Below are 23,921 nucleotides of genomic sequence, written 5' to 3' on the forward strand. Positions count from 1 at the left end.
TTTGATATTTTAAGTGACTGTTGGTATAAGGTAAATGTTTAAAAATATTTTTTTTACTTTTACCAAATATTAATTATTATCTCAGAGAGTGAAAATGATAATTAGTGTTAAGGGAATAAAGGTACTAAGAAAGAGAGGGAATGTCTGATTGAGCCAATAGGAGAATCGCATCGGAATTTACATTGGATCTCATTGGTTGAAATTATGTACACATTTTCCTACGAAGGCATGTTTTTTTTCATTTCATACATACATAAAAGTCAGCTGTTAACAGTATATTTTCTTAGTAGAAAGCTTTGCGGAATCAGAATTAATTGCCCAAAAATTTCGTTTACAATTTGAAAGCTTGAAACAAAGTTGGATTCTAAAAAAAAAGTTAGGCTGGCAACTCGCTGGTGTGGCAAAATTATTTTTGTGAAAAATCCTCCAAAATCGAATAAAAAAATTTACCAAAATGAAATAAAATCTTAAGAGGTTTATTAACATATGATTTTGTTTAATTTTTGTAGATTTTTAATGTGCTTTTGGATGATTTTTCACAAAAATAATTTTGCCTCACTATCGAATAGTGAGTCTATCATTTTTTAAGAATCCACATCAGCTTGAGTCGAAAGTAAACAATACTTTTGTCTGCTAGGAATGTTCTCTCTTAGATTTGACGAAAAAAGGGTTCAGAATATTCTTCTACTCTTCTATTTCTATTGTTAAGGGTAGATTTGAACCATCTGACCTGAACTGGAACCTCATCTCTACCCCTGAGCTACAATGACAGACATGAAAGAGAGTAAAATTTTAAATTATACTATAAGAATTATGTTTTTGTCTATCTTGTCTTTTTTCACCACTGATAATTGGTCTCCATCATAGCTCAATTATAGAATGTCGGTTACCTTATCCGTATGATGCGGGTTCGAGGCTCTCCGAGAGGGGCGGGGTTTTTGTAGTTGTTAAAAATTGGAAGAATTTATTAAACAAAAGTTGTCACAAATATAGGTATTAAATAAATGCACCAGGAAGAACTATCCTTAGTTCCTGCAGTTACTTCATATCATTAAATAATTAGCCTTCATGAAAATTTAAATTTTAAAGATGCCTCCTAAAAATTTTGTTTCAAAGTAATTTGAAGAAGGTCTGGAATTATTATTTTAAAATTAAGTTTCTATATTTGCAAAAGATTGTGCTGTCAAATACTTTCACATTATTTTTACATCCAGTAAAATATTGCGAGAGATTTGGGTAGCTTTTCCCTTATACCTAAACCAATGTGATGGGCCTAACCTGACCTAAATTATCAAAGAAACAAAAGAAAAACAAAAAAGGTGCGGGGGTTATCAATGTGCTACCAAGGTAATTTGTGTATAAGTGCCTAAAAGTCTTGATCGTAACTTTAGAAAAATATCTAAATATCAAATACTATTAAATTTATTATTTAAATATCCTATAAACTGAAATACATATATGAGATTCTTGCTATAAAAATCAATATTATAAAGAAGTAAGGTTTCCTGTCCAAAACAAAAAATCTGGGTATTGGCTGATCTAAAATTCAGTGAAGCCTCATGAATATATCTTGAGGCGGTTTTAGGCTAGCTTCTTTCTAATAAGGAGCGCAACTACTCGTTATTTAAATTTTCTTACCTGTATTTTAGACCAGCCTGACCTGACCTCCAGGTACATACTGCTGGCTCCAAATAACCTGGCATTCTCATCAATTCTTCCCAGAACTTCAGAGGATGACCCTTTTCTACAGGTATGAAACATTTGTGTTTGTGTGTTTGAAAGAGAAAAAGATTAACAAGAAATTACTTTTTATTACACGACCTTTCTCTAGGAATCTACCTTCCCCTCACCTTAAAAAAAGAGCTTCGAAGTCTTTGAAATCTTCTGGGTAAAAATTAGGGCTCGGCACCAGCGTTTTAATTTTTTTCTAAAAGAAGGATTGCCATTTTTGGGTCAGGTTTAGACTTCCAGCTGATTTTAAAAATTGTAAAGGTTGATTCTCTGAGAATTAGAGGCGGGTGCCTAGCCCTGGTAAAACTAACTATTTTGAAATTTAAGGATGAAACCCGTCTTGGAATGTTGTTGGACCATCTTATTATTGGAAACTTTACCATGGCTGACATCTCAACTGTCAACTCGGTAAAAACTATTTCTGGAAAAACCATAGATGTGTTCCAAAATGAAACAGGTAAAAAGTTGAAAATAATTTTGTTCAAGGAAAATTAAGAATTTTTAGGGCTTCTTTAGGTTTTATCAGGGAGAAGGAGGTTTATCACACAAGTCCCCAAAATTTTAAAACAACGATTTCTTATTCGTTGACTTAACAACTCTGATTGGTTTATTTATTAAGCATAGTTCAGTTTCAGCCACTAACTGAACTATACAGAAGGGGCAATTTTGTGTATCATCATTCGGGATGTACATCAATTTATCGGCCATTGTCTTATCCCTTTAGATACCTGGGTTTTATTTTTAAATGTGCGTCAATCTGTAACTTAAATAATTTTTAAAAAATACTTGCCGAAAGCTTTTCATTTCATTTTTTAAAAAGAAGATTAATTCGTAGCACTGATACTCTATAATCAACAGTTTCAACCGTTGCGCAAAATAACAAGGAGAATGGGGACATTGGATTGAAAAACATTGTACCCAAAGTTTTTACTGTATTATCCCATGCCTTGGCTTAAAAACTTCGATTATTTGCTTTTATTCAATTTGATTGGTTGGTACCAAACTATTATTAAACTTTTCAACCAGTAATTGCAATCTACAAATGAGTAATGTCGTTTGTGATAATAAAATTACCATTTGTATGTAAAAAAATCAAATATATGGTATGGTTAACAGGAAAACGAAGCTAGTAAAAGTGGCTGACTCAGATTATGACATAAAAAAATTATCCAATGAGAGGCTACTATAAATTTTACAATTGGTCAATTACAGTGTATACTGGCATCTCATTGGTTAATTTTTTTTGATGTCATAATCTGAGTCAGCCACTTTTACTAGCTTCAGGAAAACTAAAAAATTTATATTTGTTATATGGGCATTATTTTTTATTTCTTTTTTTTAAGAAGATTAATTCTTATGAAACTATAATGTTATCTATCTAATAGGCAAAGAAAAATTTATCCTCTTAAAATTAGCTTAGAGTAAAATTTATAAGGCTTTAAAATATCTAAAAGGTAACAGAAATCATACATTTATATAATTAAAAAAACGTTTTTTAACTAAACAAATGTCACTCATTTTGAAAGAAATTGGCCTTGTTGATTTTCTTGTTTATTTATTACTAGCGTCTACGCCCCTAGAGACCTCTAGGTAGCACTTGAGAGTTGAGGGGAGAGTTGAATTCGTATCGAATTTTATTTTCGATTTAAAAGGAGAAAAAGCGATAGAAAAAGTTTAGGGACAGTCGACCCCCAACCCCATTTTTAATTTTTGTTTAAAATATTTTTTTTTTAAATTTGGTGAAGGGAATTTTTTTTTTCTAGGGGTAATTTTTCATGGGATGGCGGAGATACCCTCTTCCAAAATATTTATAAACTTTCCATGGACACATAAGAAGTTTCACTGTAAAGAAAAAAATAATTTGGTTCAGCGATTAGCGAGATTCTTCGCTACAAAGTAAATAAGCCTACTATTTTTAATAATGGATATGCCAAAGCATTTAATACAATAATTTAGTACCCAGCCCAATTTAAACATTTTAACATATTAATTTTTTTAAATGTTCGTTTGATAATTAATTTTTGCCCCGTGGAAAAGACTGATGATATATCCTTTTTTAGGTATCTACCTTATTCATGGCGATAAACAGGCTAGAATAACCAACGAAACTATTTATGTCTATAATTTGGGAATGATTATTCCAATAGACTCTGTCTTATTTCCTGATCAATATCCACAGATTGTTGAAGAAACAACAATAGCAATATCAACAACAACTTTGGAAGAAGAAACAGAATCTCCATCAACAACTACATTGGTAACAACAACATCATCTGATGTATCATCAACTGATAAAATCTTTACCTTCCCGGATTTTTTGGACGTTTTTGAAACAACTACAGCATTCAGCAAAGCCGAGAGGAGTAAGTTGATAAATTCCGCCATTTTGTTTCCTTCGCGGCCATCAGAGAATTTTAAAGTATTCCAAGAATTGAACACTGGTGACATTGTGGCAGAAAGATTTGTTGACAAGCGTACTTTTGAAAATGGCGCCATTTTGAACCCAAGCCGAGAGGCAGCCATCTTGAATCCAAGTGCCGCGAATTTAAAACCTTTGGGCGCCATTTTGAAAACGGCAACAGAAAGCTCCAGTCTTGGGATTGAAAATCTGTTCAGAAATGATCAGGTAAAACATTTTAAAGTTGTATTTTATGTATATTACAAGTTCAGTGGCACATATACAAATAATTGTTCTCCACATATTTTTCCATATTTTCTTCAGGGGCGTCCAAGCTTTTTTTTTGGGGGGGGGTAAAAAATTTTAGGGGGGGGGGTAATTCATGTTTGGGGGGGGTAAAATGGCGCGCGAAGCGCGCCGAAATTTTTTTTTACCCCCCCCAAAATTTTTACCCCGGGGGTAAAATTTGATTGGGGGGGGGTAATTACCCCCCCTAAAGTCTGTTGGGGGGGGTAAATACTCCCCCCAAATCTGTTGGGGGGGGTAATTACCCCCCCCAAACTAATTTACCCCGGGGGTAAAATTTTTTGGGGGGTAATTTAATTATGTAAAAAAGCACCTACCTAATCTATTAAGTTAATAAGTACTATCCTATAACATAAAGTAGTAAGTAAGGTTTATTTGACTATAGCTTTAGATTTCATTACTTTTAATAATGAGTTCTCCTTTTAAGGAAAGCTTCACATAGATCCCATGATGGTTCCACACTATTATAGGTCAATCCTTTGAGTGGTTTTAGGCTATTTTTCTCCTCCCTTTTTACCCTTTAGAAAACACGAGTTCTTAGATGCTTAGGGCGCCACTACTATTCAAATATATAGTAGTATATCATTCTTTAGAACATAAAAATACAATAATTAACTCACTAACCAATGAACCAATATGATTATACTTTAAAGTGAAGCGTCTTATAGGTCCTGGTAAGTTTTATAACTAGTTTACTCCCTCCCCCCCAAAAAAAAATTTTCAGTAAAATTTTTTTTAAGAACATTCAATTTGGGGGGGGTAAATACCCCCCCAAAAAAAATTTTTTTAAAGAACATTTATTTTGGGGGGGGGTAATTACCCCCCCCCCAAAATCGTTGGGGGTGCCTACGGCACCCCCAAGGTAGGGGTAATTTTTTTTTGGGGGGGGTATTGTTCACAAAATTTTGGGGGTGCCAAATGGCCCATTACCCCCCCCCCCTTGGACGCCTATGTTTCTTATACTGAATTCTTGATGATTCAAATTAACTCTTGATATCAGAGAAGGAGAAGATTTTAGACTATAAATTACACTTTTCCCCAAGATTTTGTAACCACGTTACCTTACTCGTTGGCTCAAAATATTTTTGTTACCTATATCTTATTATTGTTGGTTGATTTCAAACTAGAAGTGTCCAAACTTTTCAATCAATAATTTTTGTTTGTCATCATTTAGAATTTATTACAATTTATAGTTCACTGTCTTATCCCCATATGCTTCCTGCTTGTTGCAGATTACTGTTCCTTTTCCACCTTTTTTTATGTTGATCAACCTATGAACATAATTATCCTTGTTTTAGTTTGAGGAAAATACAGAATTTTCAACACCGAAGAAAGCATTACGAAGGTAAAATAAAATATATAATTATTACAAGGACGGAAAGGTACAAGATTAATTTTATAATATTTTAGTTAACGATGTTTGGCTTAGGTCATACTAAGTTTATTTTGTTAAAAAAATAAAGATTTCCCCCCATTCTTTCTTTTATTAAATTTTTTATACTATTATGTCAATAATTTTTTATGGATAAAGGGACAATTGTGTATTTTTTTTATATCCCCCCTCCTAAGATTAAATACACTCTTTTAAAAGCTTGGATCTTTGACGAAATGGCAATTTTATGCATATTTTGCATTAGGATTGAAGAAAGGTATCCTGGCAGCCTAATTGGGCTGTTCTTCAGAGAAAATGATAGCAATGAAGCCTTTACAGAATCTTTACAAACAACAGAACAGGTATTTTTAGTAGCTACGTTTCTATATGAGTCAGAGTTGGTAGTTGAAGAGCAATGCCAATTTATCCATTACTAAAACAACAATAAGAAGTAGAAAATTGATTATATACAGGATACTGTTTAAGGAATGTTTACTTTTTTAGTATTTGATTATAGAGATGCTTTGCTTGTAATATTATATCTTGTCAAAAGATTCCTAATACTTAAAGTCATAATTATATCCAAAATTGATGTCAAAAAAGTTAAAAATCTTAATATTTTAAATTATCACGCTAAGTTTAAAATCGATGGGACAGTTCTTGATAATTGTTATCCATTACGGATGTACTGACAGAACCAAACTATAGGAAAGCTTGGCTAAAACATATTTTTTGATATTTAAAAATCCATCTTTGTTAGGTTACAAGCAGATCAAACAGCTCTAAAAAGAAGAAAGTAGTTTATGTCAACAATAAACGACTAGAAATTGATTACAAATAGATTTTATGTAATTTTTTTTACTATTATGTCTTCCATTTTATATTATTAAATATGTGTTATATGTATTATATTTTGTGTAAAATAAATAATATATAATCTAAGAAAAGTTATTAATTAAATACTGTGGAAAAGTCAAACTTACAATAATTTTAAAGATTATATATATATGTTAGATTCTATTTCGCAAAAACCTTTTCATAACTGTCCATGTTAAACATGGGAATATTGTATTGACCTCGGATAAAAAAAAAGATATTTTCAAAATGCATGTTTATATTATATCAGCTACAACCACTATTTTAAGAAGCCATAATGTAACAATTTAAATTTTAAAAAAATTGCTATCTTTGATCTATCCTATTTAATCTATCCTATGATTACAGAAATGTATTATGCTTAAGAGGTTCTTACCCTCTAGAGTTTAGTAAGCTCTTGTATCTACAAGTGCTAATTTATCTATGTTTATGGTCCTGACTCTCTGAAATTAGAATTCAGATGCACACGGAGATGTTTGGAAGTATTAATCATATGGCCAATAGTAGATTGGTGAACGTCTATGTATATTAAATTACAAGCTTACCTGCAAAAGTTTTTCGTTTGTCTTAGTCTGATTTTAGAGCTTCGATTTGTATGTTATTTTTAATCCTTGTTTAAAGTGGTTTTCCTTACTTTAAACTGGATTTGAATGATTTTTATTTGAGAAAGTTTAAAGAAATGAGATTAAAAATCTTAGTACAGAGGTTTGTTTTTCTTTGAAATCAAATTGGCAACAAAAATATTTTTATCAATTTCATAATTTAAATTTGCTAAATATTTTTAAGCAAAAATTTTCATAAATGATTTTTTTTGATAATAAAATATAATAAATTTTGAGATTAATTTTAAAAAAATATTTGTATGCTTTCTTTAGGGAAATAAAACGATTATAAAAAGGCTAGTAATAAATACTTTGGGGACTACCATTGAGAGATTTTTTACTTAGTCAAATTAGGTTTCTCATATGGACCTTACGTATTTGCCAGTTCTTTCATTCAGTAGGAGAGGAGGAGATGGCGTAAAGAGAGTTATTTATCCAGCTGTGAGTATCACTCAGCCCCCTGTAAAACAATATTGAAATTTTTTGTAAAATTCACCAAATTCTAAACCACCTGTATATTTTCCTTAGGAGGCTTCTTTTCTTAAGTAAATGTCCCGAGGCTACTTTGTCCGAGGCTACTTTGTCCCAGGCTACTTTGTCTGAGGCTACTTAGTCCAAGTTCCGTCTCAACCAACTCCAACCTACTTTGGCCAATGAATCAAGGACATCCAAGGGAAGGGATGTATTGGGGATACAAACCTACCAAATAAAAAATATTTTTGCGATGCCATTATCTCCTCTCGCATAAACTTCGTGCAACATCAGAAACTCACCCCCCCCCCCCCAAAAAAAAAATAAATTATATTGAAGCGAGGACGGAGAAGATTATTATTATGCTTAATCCTTGCGGGGCTACACAGTGCACAATATAACCTAACCTAACCTAAAAAAAATATAAAATTACCCTACAACCTTATTTTCGATATTTCAAAGTAAAGGTGAAAGGGGTTTATGGTTTCTACTCCGCACTTTAGGTGAAACCTCCAAATTCCCATTTGCAACTAATATTTGGGAAATCCCTGATTTAGTAACAATTATGCAATGCTATTAGATAAAATATATAGAAATTAGATATTTTACAGTGGGTAGCTCTTATAAAGCTCTCTTGAAAATTTTTAATTAAATGCTTCGTAGTTTCCCTACTTCAAAGATGACGATTTTTATTCAAGAAATTTATTAGAGTGCAGCTTATGGGAACTGCCCCTCAAATGTCTGTAAAACTCGTTTTGTCATTTGTAAGCTTAAAAACATTGAGGGGTTAGATTGATTGATTAAATAATTGTTCAAAGTACAATGTAAAAGCTTTCAACTCATAATTTTAAACTAGATAAAAGGGTTATTTTGTTTATCATAACTGTGGATTACATCAATGTCAATGATATCTACTAATTAAACAACATTAGTTTATCGTTCTTCTTGAACTGAACATGTTGCTATATGTAGGTTAAGTTATACCCAAAATATAACCAATCCTTTGATTGCACGACCATCATCAATAAGCTCTACTGTCATGGATAGGAGTTGGGTCTGTTTATAGACCAATGCATACCTCCTACTTTAGATATTATTGTCACATGCCAGACATAACAGCAGTATGTACCATTTGTTACGTCGCTAGTATGTTGCAGTCTGGTGCAAAACTCGACACAGGCACAAACACAAAAAAAATAATTAAATTAATTTATTTTTGAATCACTTGTGACCACGCCTAGATTTAAATCTCTTGTATAATGTATATATGTACATAGATTGGATATCCTTTTCAAGAGAACTATGTAATACCATCTTAAATTTTACACAGTATATGAAGAAAAATACATAGTCAAGTTGATTTTATCCTTATTTATATAAAAGAAACAGGATGTTTGTTGGCCTCTCTGTCTGTTTGTACCGAAGTATCTCACGAACCGCTGAACTGATATAATTCTCCTTTACAGTGTAGCTCCTCATAGGTCCGGGGAGGTTAAAACTGTTTGTTGTTAAGTCGACCTTCCATTTTAATTTTTTTTAAAGAAAAATAAAAAAAAAATAAATGTATGGGGTCATATTTTCTAAGGGTGATTTCTCTTGGGAAGGTAGTGGTACCCTTATAAACCTCCACAGAACCTATGAGAAGCTACATTGCACATAGGGGCAACAAGGGGCATCAATTCACCACCCCCAAATCAAGTTTTAAACATTCTATGAGTATTATCATACCCAATGTACATCAGATTTCAAAGGAATCGTAAAAATACGCTTTTCAAGTAAGCATTCTAATGCATGGAAGTCAAGAAATGCAAAAATTTTCTTACAGAAAAAGGCATACTTTTTGTGTTTCACCAACAATTTTAAAAGTATTATAAAATCTCTTAGAATTAACGTAATTAGACAAAATAACTTTTGATGAGTCATGCATTACATATATTTTGACAGTATAAAAGAAAAAAACACAAATTGAAGAAATTAGTCCTAAATAATTCTAGTTGAAGTCAAGATTTTAGTTTATTTTTGTTTGTTTTAAAATCAACATTTAAGTAGACAGTATCAGGAAACATGTTTTCACTGGTTGCCACCGACTAAAAAAACGATATTTGATTGCCCAAAGACATATTATAATCGCCTGTACTGGTTTCATTTACCCCCCTGCGCCCCCGTAGGGGTTTTTAGCCCGTTTTCTAAAGGTGGGTGCAAGAAAAGATTGTAAGAAAAAGCTTTTAAATGCGCTTTTAAAGTCAAATGTAAGATGTAATACATATAAATAAAAGACGCAAAAACATAGTTATGAGAAATATTCATTTGATCAGACTTTGAATATAAGTTGATAATGAATATTTTCAAGTTCTATTGACTAAATGATGGGGAGGGGAGGGAAGGGGGGGTGCTAAACCTAAATCTAAACCTCTTTATGTTTGATGTTTTAATGTAACTAAATAAGCGTTTCTATGGATTATTACAAATATCAGGGATCTAAAGGGAGAAGACAAAGGTCAATAAATTGATGTACATCCCCAATGATAATACACAAAATTACCCCTTGTGTAGATCAAAGTTAGTAGTTAAAATGTTTAAAGACAACACAACTGTAAAACTTTGGGGACTAGTGTTATAAACAGCCCAATGTCCCCTCCCTCACTGCGGAAAGGTAAAGCTAACATTCAAATAACGTAGTGTTCTTATAATCATTTTAAATATGAATTAGCAAGTAGTCTATCTGTCTGACTATTGGTAATGCTTTGTTTTTAAGTTTTGTAGTTACATGGTCTTCATGTTTAGCGTCTTCAGTTTTATTTAGAAAGGGAGGGGACATTACACTAGTCCCCAAACTTCAAAGTTTTATAATAACGTTTTTGTATTCGTTGGCATAACAACTTTAGGAAATTTTATTGATTTTTTATTGGTTGGTTCAATAAGATGAGTATCAAAACTTTTCAACCACTAATTGTCATCTACAGACAATCAATTTTGTAAAATAATTTATTATTTAATGTATCTATATTGGGGATGTACATACATTAATCGGTTATTGTTTTGTTCCTTAGATCCCTGGATGTTAATCTATAATACAAAGTAGCTTGATGTATGTTTGTCTGTCCGTCCGTACCAATAGATCTCGGTAACCACAAAACCGATTAGATTATACTCTTCAGGGAATATATCTACTGGTCCTTTATAACAAGCTGATTTTTTACTTTTATGACAACAAATAATGGTTTTGAATGTTAAAAATATCCTATTCATGTGATTTACTGAATACTCAGTACTTATTCTTAGTACATTAAGGTATAGTGTTATAAGCGAAGCATCTCTATAATCAAGCCCTAAAAACATCAGTATGTCCTTAAACAGTAACATGTATTTAATCAGTTTTATTTACAATCTTTTATAGACATGCATTAATATTAGGTTCTTACACTTCACATGTGTTAATGTTCGTTTGTCCTTCCATTTCAGAGATTCGCTTCTATGGATGTTGTCATCCTTGTTTAATTACCTCTTGGAGCAAAGCCCATAGAGGCTAGGGGCGAAGCCGCTAGTATACATATAAACAGTAAACAAGAATCATAATATCATTATAAATATAGATATTAGCTAATAAAAATCTATATCAATAATGCCCACATTTATAATGGATTTATTATTAAGTGAAACTTGTAGCTTGTTAAAATAAGAATCCCCATCCACCCCCTTTACACCATCCTCTCCCCTTCTACTGAAATGAATTCTATGACCCCAAATTTGACACTTTGAACACTTTGATGGATAGTTAGATGGATAGGTAGATGAATAGATATATCGATAGATAGATGGATGAGTAAATGGATAGACAGATGGATAGATAGATGGATAGACAGATGGATAGATAGATGGATAGATAGATGGATAGATAGATGGATGGATAGATGGATAGTTGATGAATAGATAGATAAATAGTTGATGGATATATAGATGGATCGATAGATGAATAGATAGATAGATAGACAGATGGATAGAAAGATGGATAGATAGATAGATGGATAGATAGATGGATAGATAGATGGATAGATAAATGGATCGATAGATGGATAGATAGATAGATAGACAGATGGATAGAAAGATGGATAGATAGATAGATGGATAGATAGATGGATAGATAGATGGATAGATAGATGGATAGATAGATGGATAGATAGATGGATAGACAGATGGATAGATAGATGGATAGATAGATGGATAGATAGATGATGAGTAAATGGATAGACAGATGGATATATAGATGGATAGACAGATGGATAGATAGATGGATAGATAGATGGATAGATAGATGGATAGATAGATGGATGGATAGATGGATAGTTGATGGATAGATAGATAAATAGTTGATGGATAGATAGATGGATCGATAGATGGATAGATAGATAGATAGACAGATGGATAGAAAGATGGATAGATAGAAGGATAGATAGATGGATAGATAGATGGATAGATGGATGGATAGATAGATGGATAGATAGATGGATAGACAGATGGATAGATAGATAGATAGATATATAGATGGATAGATAGATGGATAGATAGATGAATAGATAGACGGATGGATAGAAAGATTAATAGATAGATGGATAGGGTAAAGGGGGGCTATTTTCGTGGGGTGTTATTCCGGTAATTTTCTATCTACCTTCATTAAATGACCTTTATCTCCATGTTCCTTTCAAATGACAGAAAAAAACATAAAAGCAAATTTGTTCGTTGTTAAGTTGCGTACAAAAAAGAAAAAAATGAAATTTTTGTGGGATGAATTTTAAGGGTACTAAATAATTAAATCCCCTTTTTGCTTGATTTGCCCCAATGTGCATTGTAAAAAAATAATCATATAGGTTCAGCAGTTAGCGAAATCCTTATATTCACGCAAACAGACACAGACACCCTGTTACTTTTATATAAATTCATTTTTAACATCTTTATTTTTCCCAATTTCTCAGCCATGGTAATGTACAATATATAACTATTATGAGAGGATTAAATTTCAATTATGTCTAGAAAATAATAAGAGGCCTCTTCTCCTACCCAACAAATATTTTCAATTACAATCAAGAACAGAAAATCCTCAGAAAATAAAAAATAGCGAAATTACATAAAGCTTGGATTTACTTGCCTGTCATAATGCAATTAAAATATCATTATGTTGATATTTTGTCAGCAATTTTAAATTCGATATAAATTGATATATTATCTACTTGGATGTTACACCAGATTTTCAAGTACTTTGATAAAGTGATGCTTGCAGCTGGCTAAAATCCACCATCTTCCCACTTACTAGATGAATGAACTGACCAAAATGAGGTCTATATTAGAAAGCTAAATTGATGTCAAATTTTGCTCTGTTAATATGTATTAAATTCATTCTTATATGATGGTAATACTTTGATCAATATTAATTACTAAATACTTCTCGATTTTATGGGGAAGCTTATAACATTCCATAAACCCTTTCTAATTATATTTATAACCTTTTTTCTGTAGATTATGAACATACAGCTAAGACTTGTAAAAAAGTTGCACAACTGAAAAAAAAACAACAACATCGAAAGATTAGATTTCAGAATCAAAACGTTTCAACATTAATGTATTATAATACCAACTTTTTTTTACATTAACATAAACGTTTTTAAAAAATATGTCACTTTCTATGGACAAATTTTTGGATAACTCATAACATATATGTCTCTAATTACTGAACCAATAAACATTTGAAGCTTCATATAGCTTTTGGTATGGTTTGAGGCTATTTGTAAGTCCCTGACTTCTACTAGGGAGCTCTAGGGGCGTATCCGATTGTTTAGAAATAAAACAGACACCATGGAATCTGTCCCGATTTTGTATAACTTTTGCGGAACATGTTCCAGTTACGTCATATTTTTCTTTCCCGAAAAAGATAAGGGGGGAAGAAAATCTCTTCAAAAGAGATGGGGAAAATCCCCTTTTCTCCCATCTCTTTTTTCTTCCCCCCTTCCCTTTTTTTTCTTTCCCCCTTCCCTTTTTCGGGAAAGAAAAATATGACGTAACTGGAACATGTTCCGCAAAAGTTATACAAAATCGGGACAGATTCCATGGTGTCAATAAAACATCATGTAAAATGTAAATATTAGATATTTTTATTTTTTCAAATATATAAAGAATATTATTACTAAATCTTTTATAATGATAATTCAGTCATAAAAAGTAAGATTTAACTTAATACTTTTAATAGTTATTTATCGCATTGTATTTTTGACAGCTTTCCGCGGTTAAAAAAAATAAAACATTATACTATCTAAAACAAGAATTAATCATATTTTTTTCTGCTAAACTTTTTATAACTCGATACAATACATGATTTTAGTATGGCTGAGAACCTGTTATAATCCAGCGTATATTAATCGGTCTCAAAGCCATACTGAAATATATTTTACAACATTAGTTCTTATCATAATCGCTGGCATCAAATGCTTGATTAACATGAATAGGATAATTATTGACATTAGAGGTTGTAGCCTGGGATTCCTTATCCTGTGGACCAATGAAGGATAAGACTACAGGTAGAAAGATAAGTCCATGGTAAAGACCAAACAGGACGGTCAGTGCGAATACCTAAAATTAAAAAATATGTTCACCGTAAGAAAAATTATTGTGCCTCCGCTAGTCAACATGGAGAAAATTTCATTATTAGCAGTGAAGATTCTCTATAACAACGACATGGTCGAGAAACAGTCTTTACACAGGCTAGACTGTTTAGTATCTATGAAGTTTAAACAATACAGTAACTTCGCAGTGTGTACTACTGTTTCTACGCAAAATATAATTTTCTATTTTTAAAAGCGAAGCTTTTCTATAATTAGGGTCGGTCCGTCCGTCCGTCCGTCCGTCCGTCCGTCCGTCCGTCCGTCCGTCCGTCCGTCCGTCCGTCCGTCCGTCCGTCCGTCCGTCCGTCCGTCCGTCCGTAACGGATAGCTTTTTTCGCTAATTTAGGCATGTTAGAATTGTCCTATTGACTTCAAACTTTGCATGGTGATTCCTGTAGTAGTTAGGTACGATTTAGAAAGCGTAGCAACTCTATAGCAACTCTATAATCATTAACAGAATGTCCGTACGTTCATTTTAAACATGTTGATTATTTTACTTTTTTAACAACAAATTTTTATGGGCGTTGCTACAAAAGACCAACTCTACAAAAGACCAACGCCTACAAAAGACCAACTCTACAAAAGACCAACGCCTACAAAAGACCAACACCTATATATTGTTATATAAACATTAAGTTTATTAATAATGTATTACATAATCAATACATGGCCGCAGCGCTCGGCCCCCTGGCCTGCCTAGCCGCGGGTGCTCGGCCCCCTTGCCTATAACCTAACCTAACCTTACCTAAATATTGTAAAAAATATTAAAAATTTGAAAAAAATCTACCAACCACTTTTTGTAAAATCCATGATATTCTAAACTATAAATAAATTAATGTACATTAAACATTCATACATATAGGTTAGGTTAGGTTATAGGCAAGGGAGCAGAGCGCCCGCGGCTAGGCAGGCTAGGGGGCCGAGCTCTGCGGCTATGAACTTCTAGCATTACGATTTTTTAAAAGTTGGTCTTTTGTAGGCGTTGGTCTTTTGTAGAGTTGGTCTTTTGTAGCAACGCCTTTTTTATGTGATTTAATAATCCGATTGATCTGATTTTTAGTATACTGATTCCTGGGACAACAAAGTACAATATTATAAGCAAAGCAACTCTATAATCATAAGTCCTAAAAATGTAAGTATGTCCATAAACATTATTCTGTATCAAGCAGTTTTTCAACAATTTTACTTACAATTTTGCTTCGACATTTATACTATATTCTGATTATTCAGTTCTGACACTATACAAGTGTTAGTGTCCATTTGTCCTACCGTTTCAGTGCTTCGCTTTTATGGATGTTGTCATCCTTGTTCAACTGTGTAACACATTGCTCTTTATTTTAATTATTTTTTACAAGCAGAAAAGTTTTCTTGACATAATAATAGATATAGGATATGAGTGGATATAATGGCAGGAGAAAATTTGTCGCCAATTTAGCTTGCTAATATGGACCTCATTTTTGGTCAGTTCTTTCATCCAGTAGAAAGGGAGTGAATCGTGTACAGGAGGTGTATGGAGGGTATAGTTTTTTTTAACCCGCTCCGAGTTTCAATTTATTAGAGAACATAAAAATCTGGTGTAAGAACCAAGTAATAATATGTCCATTGTTGCCTACCTTAAAAAATGTAATAAACACATGAGAGGTAGAGAAAGGTAGAATTATGAGGGCCAGAAATGTTGTCATTCCCCCATTTAGAATTGCAGGGCCAAGGTTTGTCAGGGCGGTATATACTTTCTCTTCTCTTGAACCTAAAAGTAAAAGCAAAAGAGTGTCTACAAGTAGAGTAGCAATAACAATGGTTTGACGCCTACATGTTAAATAAAAAATGTCAAAAGATATATATAAAGTTGGAATATTAAGGGAGGTAGGGGATACTGTACTAGAGAAACTATACTAGTACCCAAAGAAATTTTTTCTATATTTTCTTCCTTTAACGACTGAAAGATTAGGTACTTTTCTTTAAACTTGATTGGTTGGTTCAAATTTGTATACATGTCTAAACTTTAGAAACCTAGATATATGGTATATTTTTGGTATCATTGCGTATGTACAGTACATTAACTTATTGTCTTATCCTTTAATATCCCTAAAATTATAATAGTTAAATAGGTACTTGAAAATAAAAAGCCAAATTAAAGCCATTGGTTATGAAGGATGTCTGCAGCAAAAAAAAAACATTTCAAGAACAGAAAGATTGCCACAACTATATCATATTCCAAAAATTTTAGAGTAAAAAGTTTATTAACATTAAACATACATCCAAATTTTGGAATGACATCTATTGGTCACATTTTTAAAATCTTTAAATTGCTATAATTCTTGTTGGCATCCTTTAAGCGCATACCCGAAGCTGTTAGATAAGCATGTGCCAAGTGTACAGAATAGTCCAGAGATAACCCAGTAGCTAGCACAATGTTCAGGCAGTATGAATCATATAATTGCTGCAGGCATCCTTTAATAAGGTTATACCTGAAGCTGTTAGATAAGCATATGCCAAGTGTATAGAATAGTCCAGAGATAACCCAGTAGCTAGCACAATGTTCAGGCAGGATGAATCATATAATTGCTGCAGGCTTCCATTATTAAGTTTATACCTGGAGCTGTTAGATAAGCATGTGCCAAGTGTACAGAATAGTCCACAGATAACCCAGTAGCTAGCACAATGTTCAGGCAGTATGAATCATATAATTGCTGCAGGCATCCTTTAATAAGTTTATACCTGGAGCTGTTAGATAAGCATGTGCCAAGTGTACAAAATAGTCCACAGATAACCCAGTAGCTAGCATAATGTTAAGGCAGGATGAATCAATTAATTGCTGCAGGCTTCCTTTAATAAGTTTATACCTGGAGCTGTTAGATAAGCATGTACCAAGTGTACAGAATAGTCCACAGATAACCAAGTGGCCAGCACAATGTTCAGGCAGGATGAAACATATAATTGCTGCAGGCTTCGTTCAATAAGTTTATACCTGGAGCTGTTAGATAAGCATGTGCCAAGTGTACAGAATAGTCCACAGATAACCCAGTGGCCAGTACGATGTTTACACAGGATAATACATCTATGGTAATGTCCCAGTAATGAAGCACTCCCACGAGGTCAACTAAGATTAAATAAAAGGATGACACAAGTTTGAATTTACGTATTTATTACTTGCCACTAAAACCAATCACATGTCTCTTTATTTTAAGACATCCAATAATACGGTGGTACTTTTACAAGGAAACATTAAAATTTGGAAATTCAAAGTTGTGTCACCGATTAAAATTTTCTTATAATTCTTTTTCATCTAAATTTGAAGTATGGAAAGGGACAAAATGTAAAAAATCAAGCATGCGAAGTAATAAAAATAAGGGAGAAGAGAGGAAAAGAAAACCCCTAAAAAAGAGGCGGATAATCTCTCATTTTTAGGACTTCACATGGCTGAAATTTGAGACTGTTTGTCCCCCTTCTTAATGTACATAGGTATATTTAAATATGAATAAAATTTTGATTTTATAATTTTTAAATTAAAATAAATGTTAAATTTTGGAATTAAAGTTAAATATTTCATCGTATCATAGGCAGCTTTTCGCGGATATTATAATGAAAAATTTAAGGATTAAATTCAGTTTTATTAGCTCTAAGGTGCCGACGTCCCGGGCTAACAAAACTTGTATTAAGATTTTTATTTTGTATTCATGTAAAATTGTCTGTAATACGATACTGTAGATGATTTTTTTAGTATGGCTGATAACCGGCTCTAATCCAGCGGATATAAAAATATTGAGTAGCTTTGCTTATTATGATTACCTAAAGTAAGCAGAACACAGAGCATTACTAGAAGACAGATTCTCACATCAACCAAAAATATCCAACAAACTAAATAATAGTTATTTATTGCATCATATTATAGACAGCTGTCCGCAGATATAAAAAAATAAAATTATAAGATTAAAACTAGAATGGTTAGCTTCGAGGGACTGAAGGCCCGGGCTAACAAAGCGGGTTCTAATCTTATGATTTTTATCTTAATATTCGTAGAAAATTTACTTAAAAACACATGGTTTATGTCGACAATAGCTTCGGATAGCCTTTAAGGACAGAGCTGGATCTTTAAATCATTTCAATTGTGCGCACCCCGATTTAGCGCATTGTTGAAATGATTTAAAGATCCAGCTCTGGATACACCAAGAGATCTTATTTTATTATCTCTGAACAAAACGTTGTTAATTGATTTGCTTGGTTATAAGGTCAAACGTCCTTTTGGCAACCATCCTAACCAACCAACCATTAAATGCACGACCTCTTTCGGGAAGCCCTAACCGTGAATGGTAATTAATTAGTTGAGCCTGTTTTGGGACATGACATTCCCCATACTCTAACTAATCATGTCGCGCACCTGACAGAGAAACAGTAGGAACCATCTTTAACATCTTTGCTTATGATACGGTGTCGGGCCGAAATTCGAACCTATCATCTTTCCGACATCGAATGGATGCGCTCTGTGTTGAGCCACCGTCGTAGGTTTCACTAATATACACATACATTCACGAGTTAAAATTACAGAGTAGATTTGCTCCCAATAAAATTTTTGTATGACTTTAAAAAATATTTGATAAAAACAAATTAATCTAAGATCATTTTAAAAAAATATGTTTTCACATTTTTATTAATATTTGATAATTAATCAAAATTACGGCGTAAATGTTTTGATATTAAAAATATTATCAACGTGTGGATGAGATGTTAATTAGAATAAAACAAGAATCACAATTTACAATGTCCATAGATAGCGAAGCAGAGTACAATAAACAAATTGTACACATTTTGAAAAAGACAAACATGTAAATGTTGAAATTCATTTAGAACGTTTTCGGTGTGTTTTTTCAAAAAATAAAGAAGGTGGGGGGGATATTTTTTATGTAGACCTGCGGGTAGACCTAACCCTGCAGGACTACCAAATACCAACAAAATAACAAAAACAATAAAACTAACCCCCTCCCTTATTTTGATTCATTTAAAAATAACGCAATATAACGACCAACAATTTACTTTTCCCTCTAAAACTCCAAGCGCACCCAAAAACTATGACACTCTCGAAAGATTTTTGATCACCCCCCCCCCCCTCTTTAACTAAAATGGAGAGGTGTACATTAGAGACATTATTTATCGACAGGGTGGTGTAAAGGAGCGGGAACCCTAGGGGGTTTTGATTTAAATTTCTTTAAAAACAAGGATGACAACATCCATAAAAACGAAGCACTGAAACGGTAGGACAAACGGACATTAACACTTGTATAGTGTCTGAACTGAATAATCAGAATATAATAGTATAAGAGTCGAAGCAAAGGTGTAAGTAGCTTGATACAGGACATGGACATACTTACATTTTTATGACTTGATTATAGAGTTGCTTCGCTTATAAAATTGTTCTTTGTTGTCCCAGGAATCAATATACCAAAAATCAGATCAAACGGATAATTAGATCACATAAAAATATGTTGTTAAAAAAGTAGAAAAAATCAACATGTTTAAAATGGACGTACGGACATTCTGGTAATGATTATAGAGTTGCTACGCTTTCTAAATCGTACCTAACTACTACAGGAATCATCATGCAAAGTTTGAAATTGATAGGACAATTCTAACATGCCTAAATTAACGAATAAAAGCTATCTATCTCGGACAGACGGAAGTACGGACGGACGGACGTACGGACGGACCGACCCTAATTATAGAAAAGCTTCGCTTTGAAAAACATTTTTTTTGGTTTGTAAAATATTTTTCTATAACCTTCTTAATTTTAATGGGGGTGTGACAATTTTACTAGACACCCTTTCCCTGGCTGTATTACAGGAGATTGTAGACCCCTGTCAAGAGGGTATATGAGGTGGACCCCTCGGGGTGTATGCACACCTTAGCATTCCCCTTCTGCACTTCTTTGGAGTTGATATAACTATTGAAATTAAATACTGATATTATTCTACTAGTTTTGACCTATCAGAGGTCAGGGGTAGCTATTCTAACAATCAATTCTATAAAAAATCACGAAACCTTTAAAAGTATATTTTGTTTTTTGTGTAATTAAAGATAGGTGGGTAAGATGGGAAGGAAAAGGGGAAAGGGGTTGTGGAGAAATTTTCCTTTATAATTGTTTGTCAGAATCACATTCCCTTTTCCCTGCTAAAGAGTAGCTACGCTACTGACATACTAAAATATTATTAACCTCTTCTCTTTATTAATCACGTGTAGGTAATTAATCAGGGAGGGAGGGGACAATAAACTTTAAATTATAATTCACCCTAAAGTATTTGAACTCGTATCCTTATTCGTTATCTTCAAAACTTTGAAGGTAATGTTAAATGTTGATAAGGTTATCCAAAGTTACAGTGTCTATTCTTTTCCACCAATAATTTAGATTGTGTACATTACATTGCAGTACGACTGTATTTTTAGAAAACTGTTTTTTTTAGCTGTGAATTTGACAAAATTATACCAACCTCTACTGTCATAAACAGAGTTTTGTTGCCAAATTCACACCTGCATTTACACAAAGGGTAATTTTGTTTATTATAATTTATCATTCTTTAAGATTCCTGTAGTATTTATATTGTAGGGTATCCCATTTGGAATGCGGAGATGATATTTATTCAATAATTAACCAACTAATTATTTTTTCCTATTTAATTATTTGAAATATTTATGATAAAGTTTCGTTTTTATTTGATGATTCTTTTATGTAATTTATTAAAATATGCATGCATATTGCTGATCATTTGTAGGTTAGCTGCGCAATTATAACAATTTTGTGTCAGGGGCCTTAAGGGATAGGACAATGGCAGATAAGTTGTAAGATGTACACCCCCAGTTATAATAAGCAAAATTATCCCTACTGCAGATTAGAATTTTTGATTTTAAAGTTTTAGATTCTATCAGTTTTGTTGCTTAGAACACTTTAATGATAATAGTAATATCATTTTGACATATCCAGCTTATTTCAAAGTTATAAAACGTCGAATTCGCTCTAACTACTAATGTGGTAGGATTGTTCCAGTTAAGTTATCGATGATCTTTATTCTATATTCCTTGATTATAATAAAAATGTTACCTATTGCAACAGCCACCAGTGCAAGTGCCAGGTTCCTCCAGAGCTCGGCAGCAATTATGGCATCTGTCTCCCATGCTTGGTAGATCTGAAGCAGCAGGGATATTAGGGGATAAGACAATTTATGTATTCCACAATTATGAAAAACAAAATTGCCCTTTCTATAGATTGAAATTATAGAAAACTTGTTTTAATACCTTTTTGATGTAACACTGGTTATAGAATAAAGTGACAGGGTGATTTTTGTCGTTAATTTTGGTTGCTAATATAGTCCTCAGATGTTAGTCAATATATTCCTCCATGGTTAGGTGAAGAGATGGGGTAACTTCATAACAATGGGGGGAGGTGTATAGATTTATTTGCCAGCTGAGAGAAATATTGTATCAGGGTATGCGAGAATATCTCACTATAACCATGTATCCTATATCCATTGATGTAACATTTCATCCTGCAAAAGAGAAAAAACCTACCGGTGAAATTGGAAAAGAGTGGTTGAGTCCAGAATCAATAATGATGGAATCAACTTTAGCTTTGGCAGGGAGGTATTCTGATGGAGGAGGGAGAGAGGACGACATTCCAAACCAGATCTTGTCTTGTGTTGCCTAGACAAAAAAAAAATTTTTTGGCTTTCAAACCGAAGCATACATTTATTTATTTTACAAATATCACGATTTCTTACATTGAATTTTTTTCGTAAGATATTCACATATTTTCTGCTTTTGCGTTGTTATTATAAATTTTCTTTGTTTGTCCGTCCGTCAGTGCTTAACGCTTTGGTGAAAATGTGATTTTCTCGGCTGCTATTAAAGTTAAAGATACACAGCAAATTTTTCTGGTTAAGATGCATTACAAAAAAGCATCCATATCATAAAAACTTGGTTCGTTAATCTGAGGTGAATTCTTAAAAAAACTTTTTTGGCCTACTGCCTCACTAAAATCAGTGAGGATCGCAGTGAGGCAAAAATATCCCCACCTAATTTTTAGCGATCCTCACTGATTTTAGTGAGGCAATGAGCCAAACAGTTTTTCAAGAATCCACTTCTGTTGTCAGTCATTGTAAAAAGGGTTTTTATGATTTTTTTGACGTTTTTTATTCATTTTTCTCGCATTCATTCAAAACCGGGGGGTTAGAACCGGTTGCATCCATACGAAAAAAAAACTATGTCTAGCATCGTATTATATCCAGTTTTCTACGAATATAGAAATGTACAATCATAAGATTAAAACCAGTTTTTTTTAGCCCGAGCCTTAGGAATCTTGGGTCGAAAAAAACTGGTTTTAATCTTATAATTGTACATTCTATATCCGCGGAAATCTCTTTATAACAAGATGCGAGAAATAACCCTTGATTTTTTTTTCTCAGCATTTTTTTTTGTAAGAGGCAGAATTTTTACCATTTTAAGACTTTTAGATTTTTGGAAGCTCTGTAAAAGGTATTATTAAGTTAAATTAAAGGAAAAGTTTAAAGGTGGTGCTAGAGGAATGATTTTGCCCTAAGTTTGTTAATGCTATACTATCATTTTTACTAATATCATACATACAGGGTGTCCCTCGTAAACTGGTTTTTTTGAAACACTTATTACTCCCTTACTATTTGAGCTATCTTAGTAAAATAAAAAGTATTTGACAGCCTACTACTGACCATTTAATGATATAGTGATGAAAAATCCGCAAAGTTAACAGAAAAAAATCTACAAGGTAATACATAACAGGCTGATTTTAGTGAATATAAGACTAATCCACAAGAAAAATATGCCTTAGTTAACTTTTAAAGCAGCTGGTGGTCAAACGGTGGATCACAAAGACTTACTCCAGACATTATAAGAACTGGCATTGTAGTATAATTAAAAAGTCTGGTATATTTCAGGTTCTTGTGTGCATTTGTAGCGAGCTCACATGAAAAATTAACAAAAAAGATCAATTTTATGTCTATTTTTACGTATTGTTCACTTATATTACACTTCAGATTCTTGAATATTGAGAATTTATGGTATGCCATGTCAAGCCTATTCCATTTTTGTGCTTAGAAAGTCTGAGCGACCAGCCGTTTGAACCCTAGCTAATCTTAAAGTTCACAAAGCAAATATTTTCTTTTGGGTTAGTCTAAATTCAATAAAATTAGTCTCTTATGTAATACCTCGTAGATTTTTTCCTGTTTATTTTGTGAATTTTTCATCATTACTCCATAAAATGGTCAGTAGCAGGCTGTCAAATACTTTTTATTTTACGAAGATAGCTCAAATATTAAGGGAGTAATAAGCGTTTCAAAAAAACCAGTTTACGAGGGACACCCTGTACATTTATGTAAATTAAAATTAAATTTGAAAATTTCAAATTTTGTATTTAAAAAAATCATCTTGATAAAGAAGATTAAAAACCCAATATTTAATAAAGATTAATAGGACCTTGAAATTGATTTTAAAACTAATAA

General features: G+C 32.6%; 2 protein-coding genes across 5 annotated transcripts in view; one reads left to right on the forward strand and one right to left on the reverse strand.

The window, feature by feature from the left end:
• LOC145322007 (uncharacterized) overlaps positions 1–6,754 on the forward strand; it is a 61,910-nt gene extending 55,156 nt beyond the window's left edge. For all 4 annotated transcript variants that reach the window (XM_080163734.1, XM_080163735.1, XM_080163738.1 and 1 more), the window contains 6 exons: positions 1,650–1,750; positions 2,059–2,188; positions 3,792–4,357; positions 5,734–5,780; positions 6,073–6,169; positions 6,568–6,754. In XM_080163734.1, the coding sequence (XP_080019860.1) occupies positions 1,650–1,750; positions 2,059–2,188; positions 3,792–4,357; positions 5,734–5,780; positions 6,073–6,169; positions 6,568–6,648 (1,022 nt within the window). In that variant the 3' untranslated portion in view covers positions 6,649–6,754. The remainder of the gene's footprint in view (positions 1–1,649; positions 1,751–2,058; positions 2,189–3,791; positions 4,358–5,733; positions 5,781–6,072; positions 6,170–6,567) is intronic.
• Positions 6,755–13,883: 7,129 nt separating this feature from the next.
• The window catches only part of LOC145322008 (NPC intracellular cholesterol transporter 1 homolog 1b-like), a 72,922-nt gene continuing 62,884 nt past the window's right edge, over positions 13,884–23,921 (reverse strand). Inside the window, exons 32-37 of the mRNA XM_080163739.1 lie at positions 21,961–22,092; positions 21,494–21,578; positions 18,196–18,264; positions 17,375–17,506; positions 16,020–16,153; positions 13,884–14,374 (exon numbers count right to left, since the gene is read on the reverse strand). Of these exons, the coding sequence (XP_080019865.1) occupies positions 14,201–14,374; positions 16,020–16,153; positions 17,375–17,506; positions 18,196–18,264; positions 21,494–21,578; positions 21,961–22,092 (726 nt within the window). The 3' untranslated portion in view covers positions 13,884–14,200. The remainder of the gene's footprint in view (positions 14,375–16,019; positions 16,154–17,374; positions 17,507–18,195; positions 18,265–21,493; positions 21,579–21,960; positions 22,093–23,921) is intronic.

This window comes from Acartia tonsa, chromosome 6, assembly GCF_053477335.1.
Source record: "Acartia tonsa isolate MP-2025a chromosome 6, ASM5347733v1, whole genome shotgun sequence".
In the NCBI taxonomy this organism is placed as follows: domain Eukaryota; kingdom Metazoa; phylum Arthropoda; class Copepoda; order Calanoida; family Acartiidae; genus Acartia; species Acartia tonsa.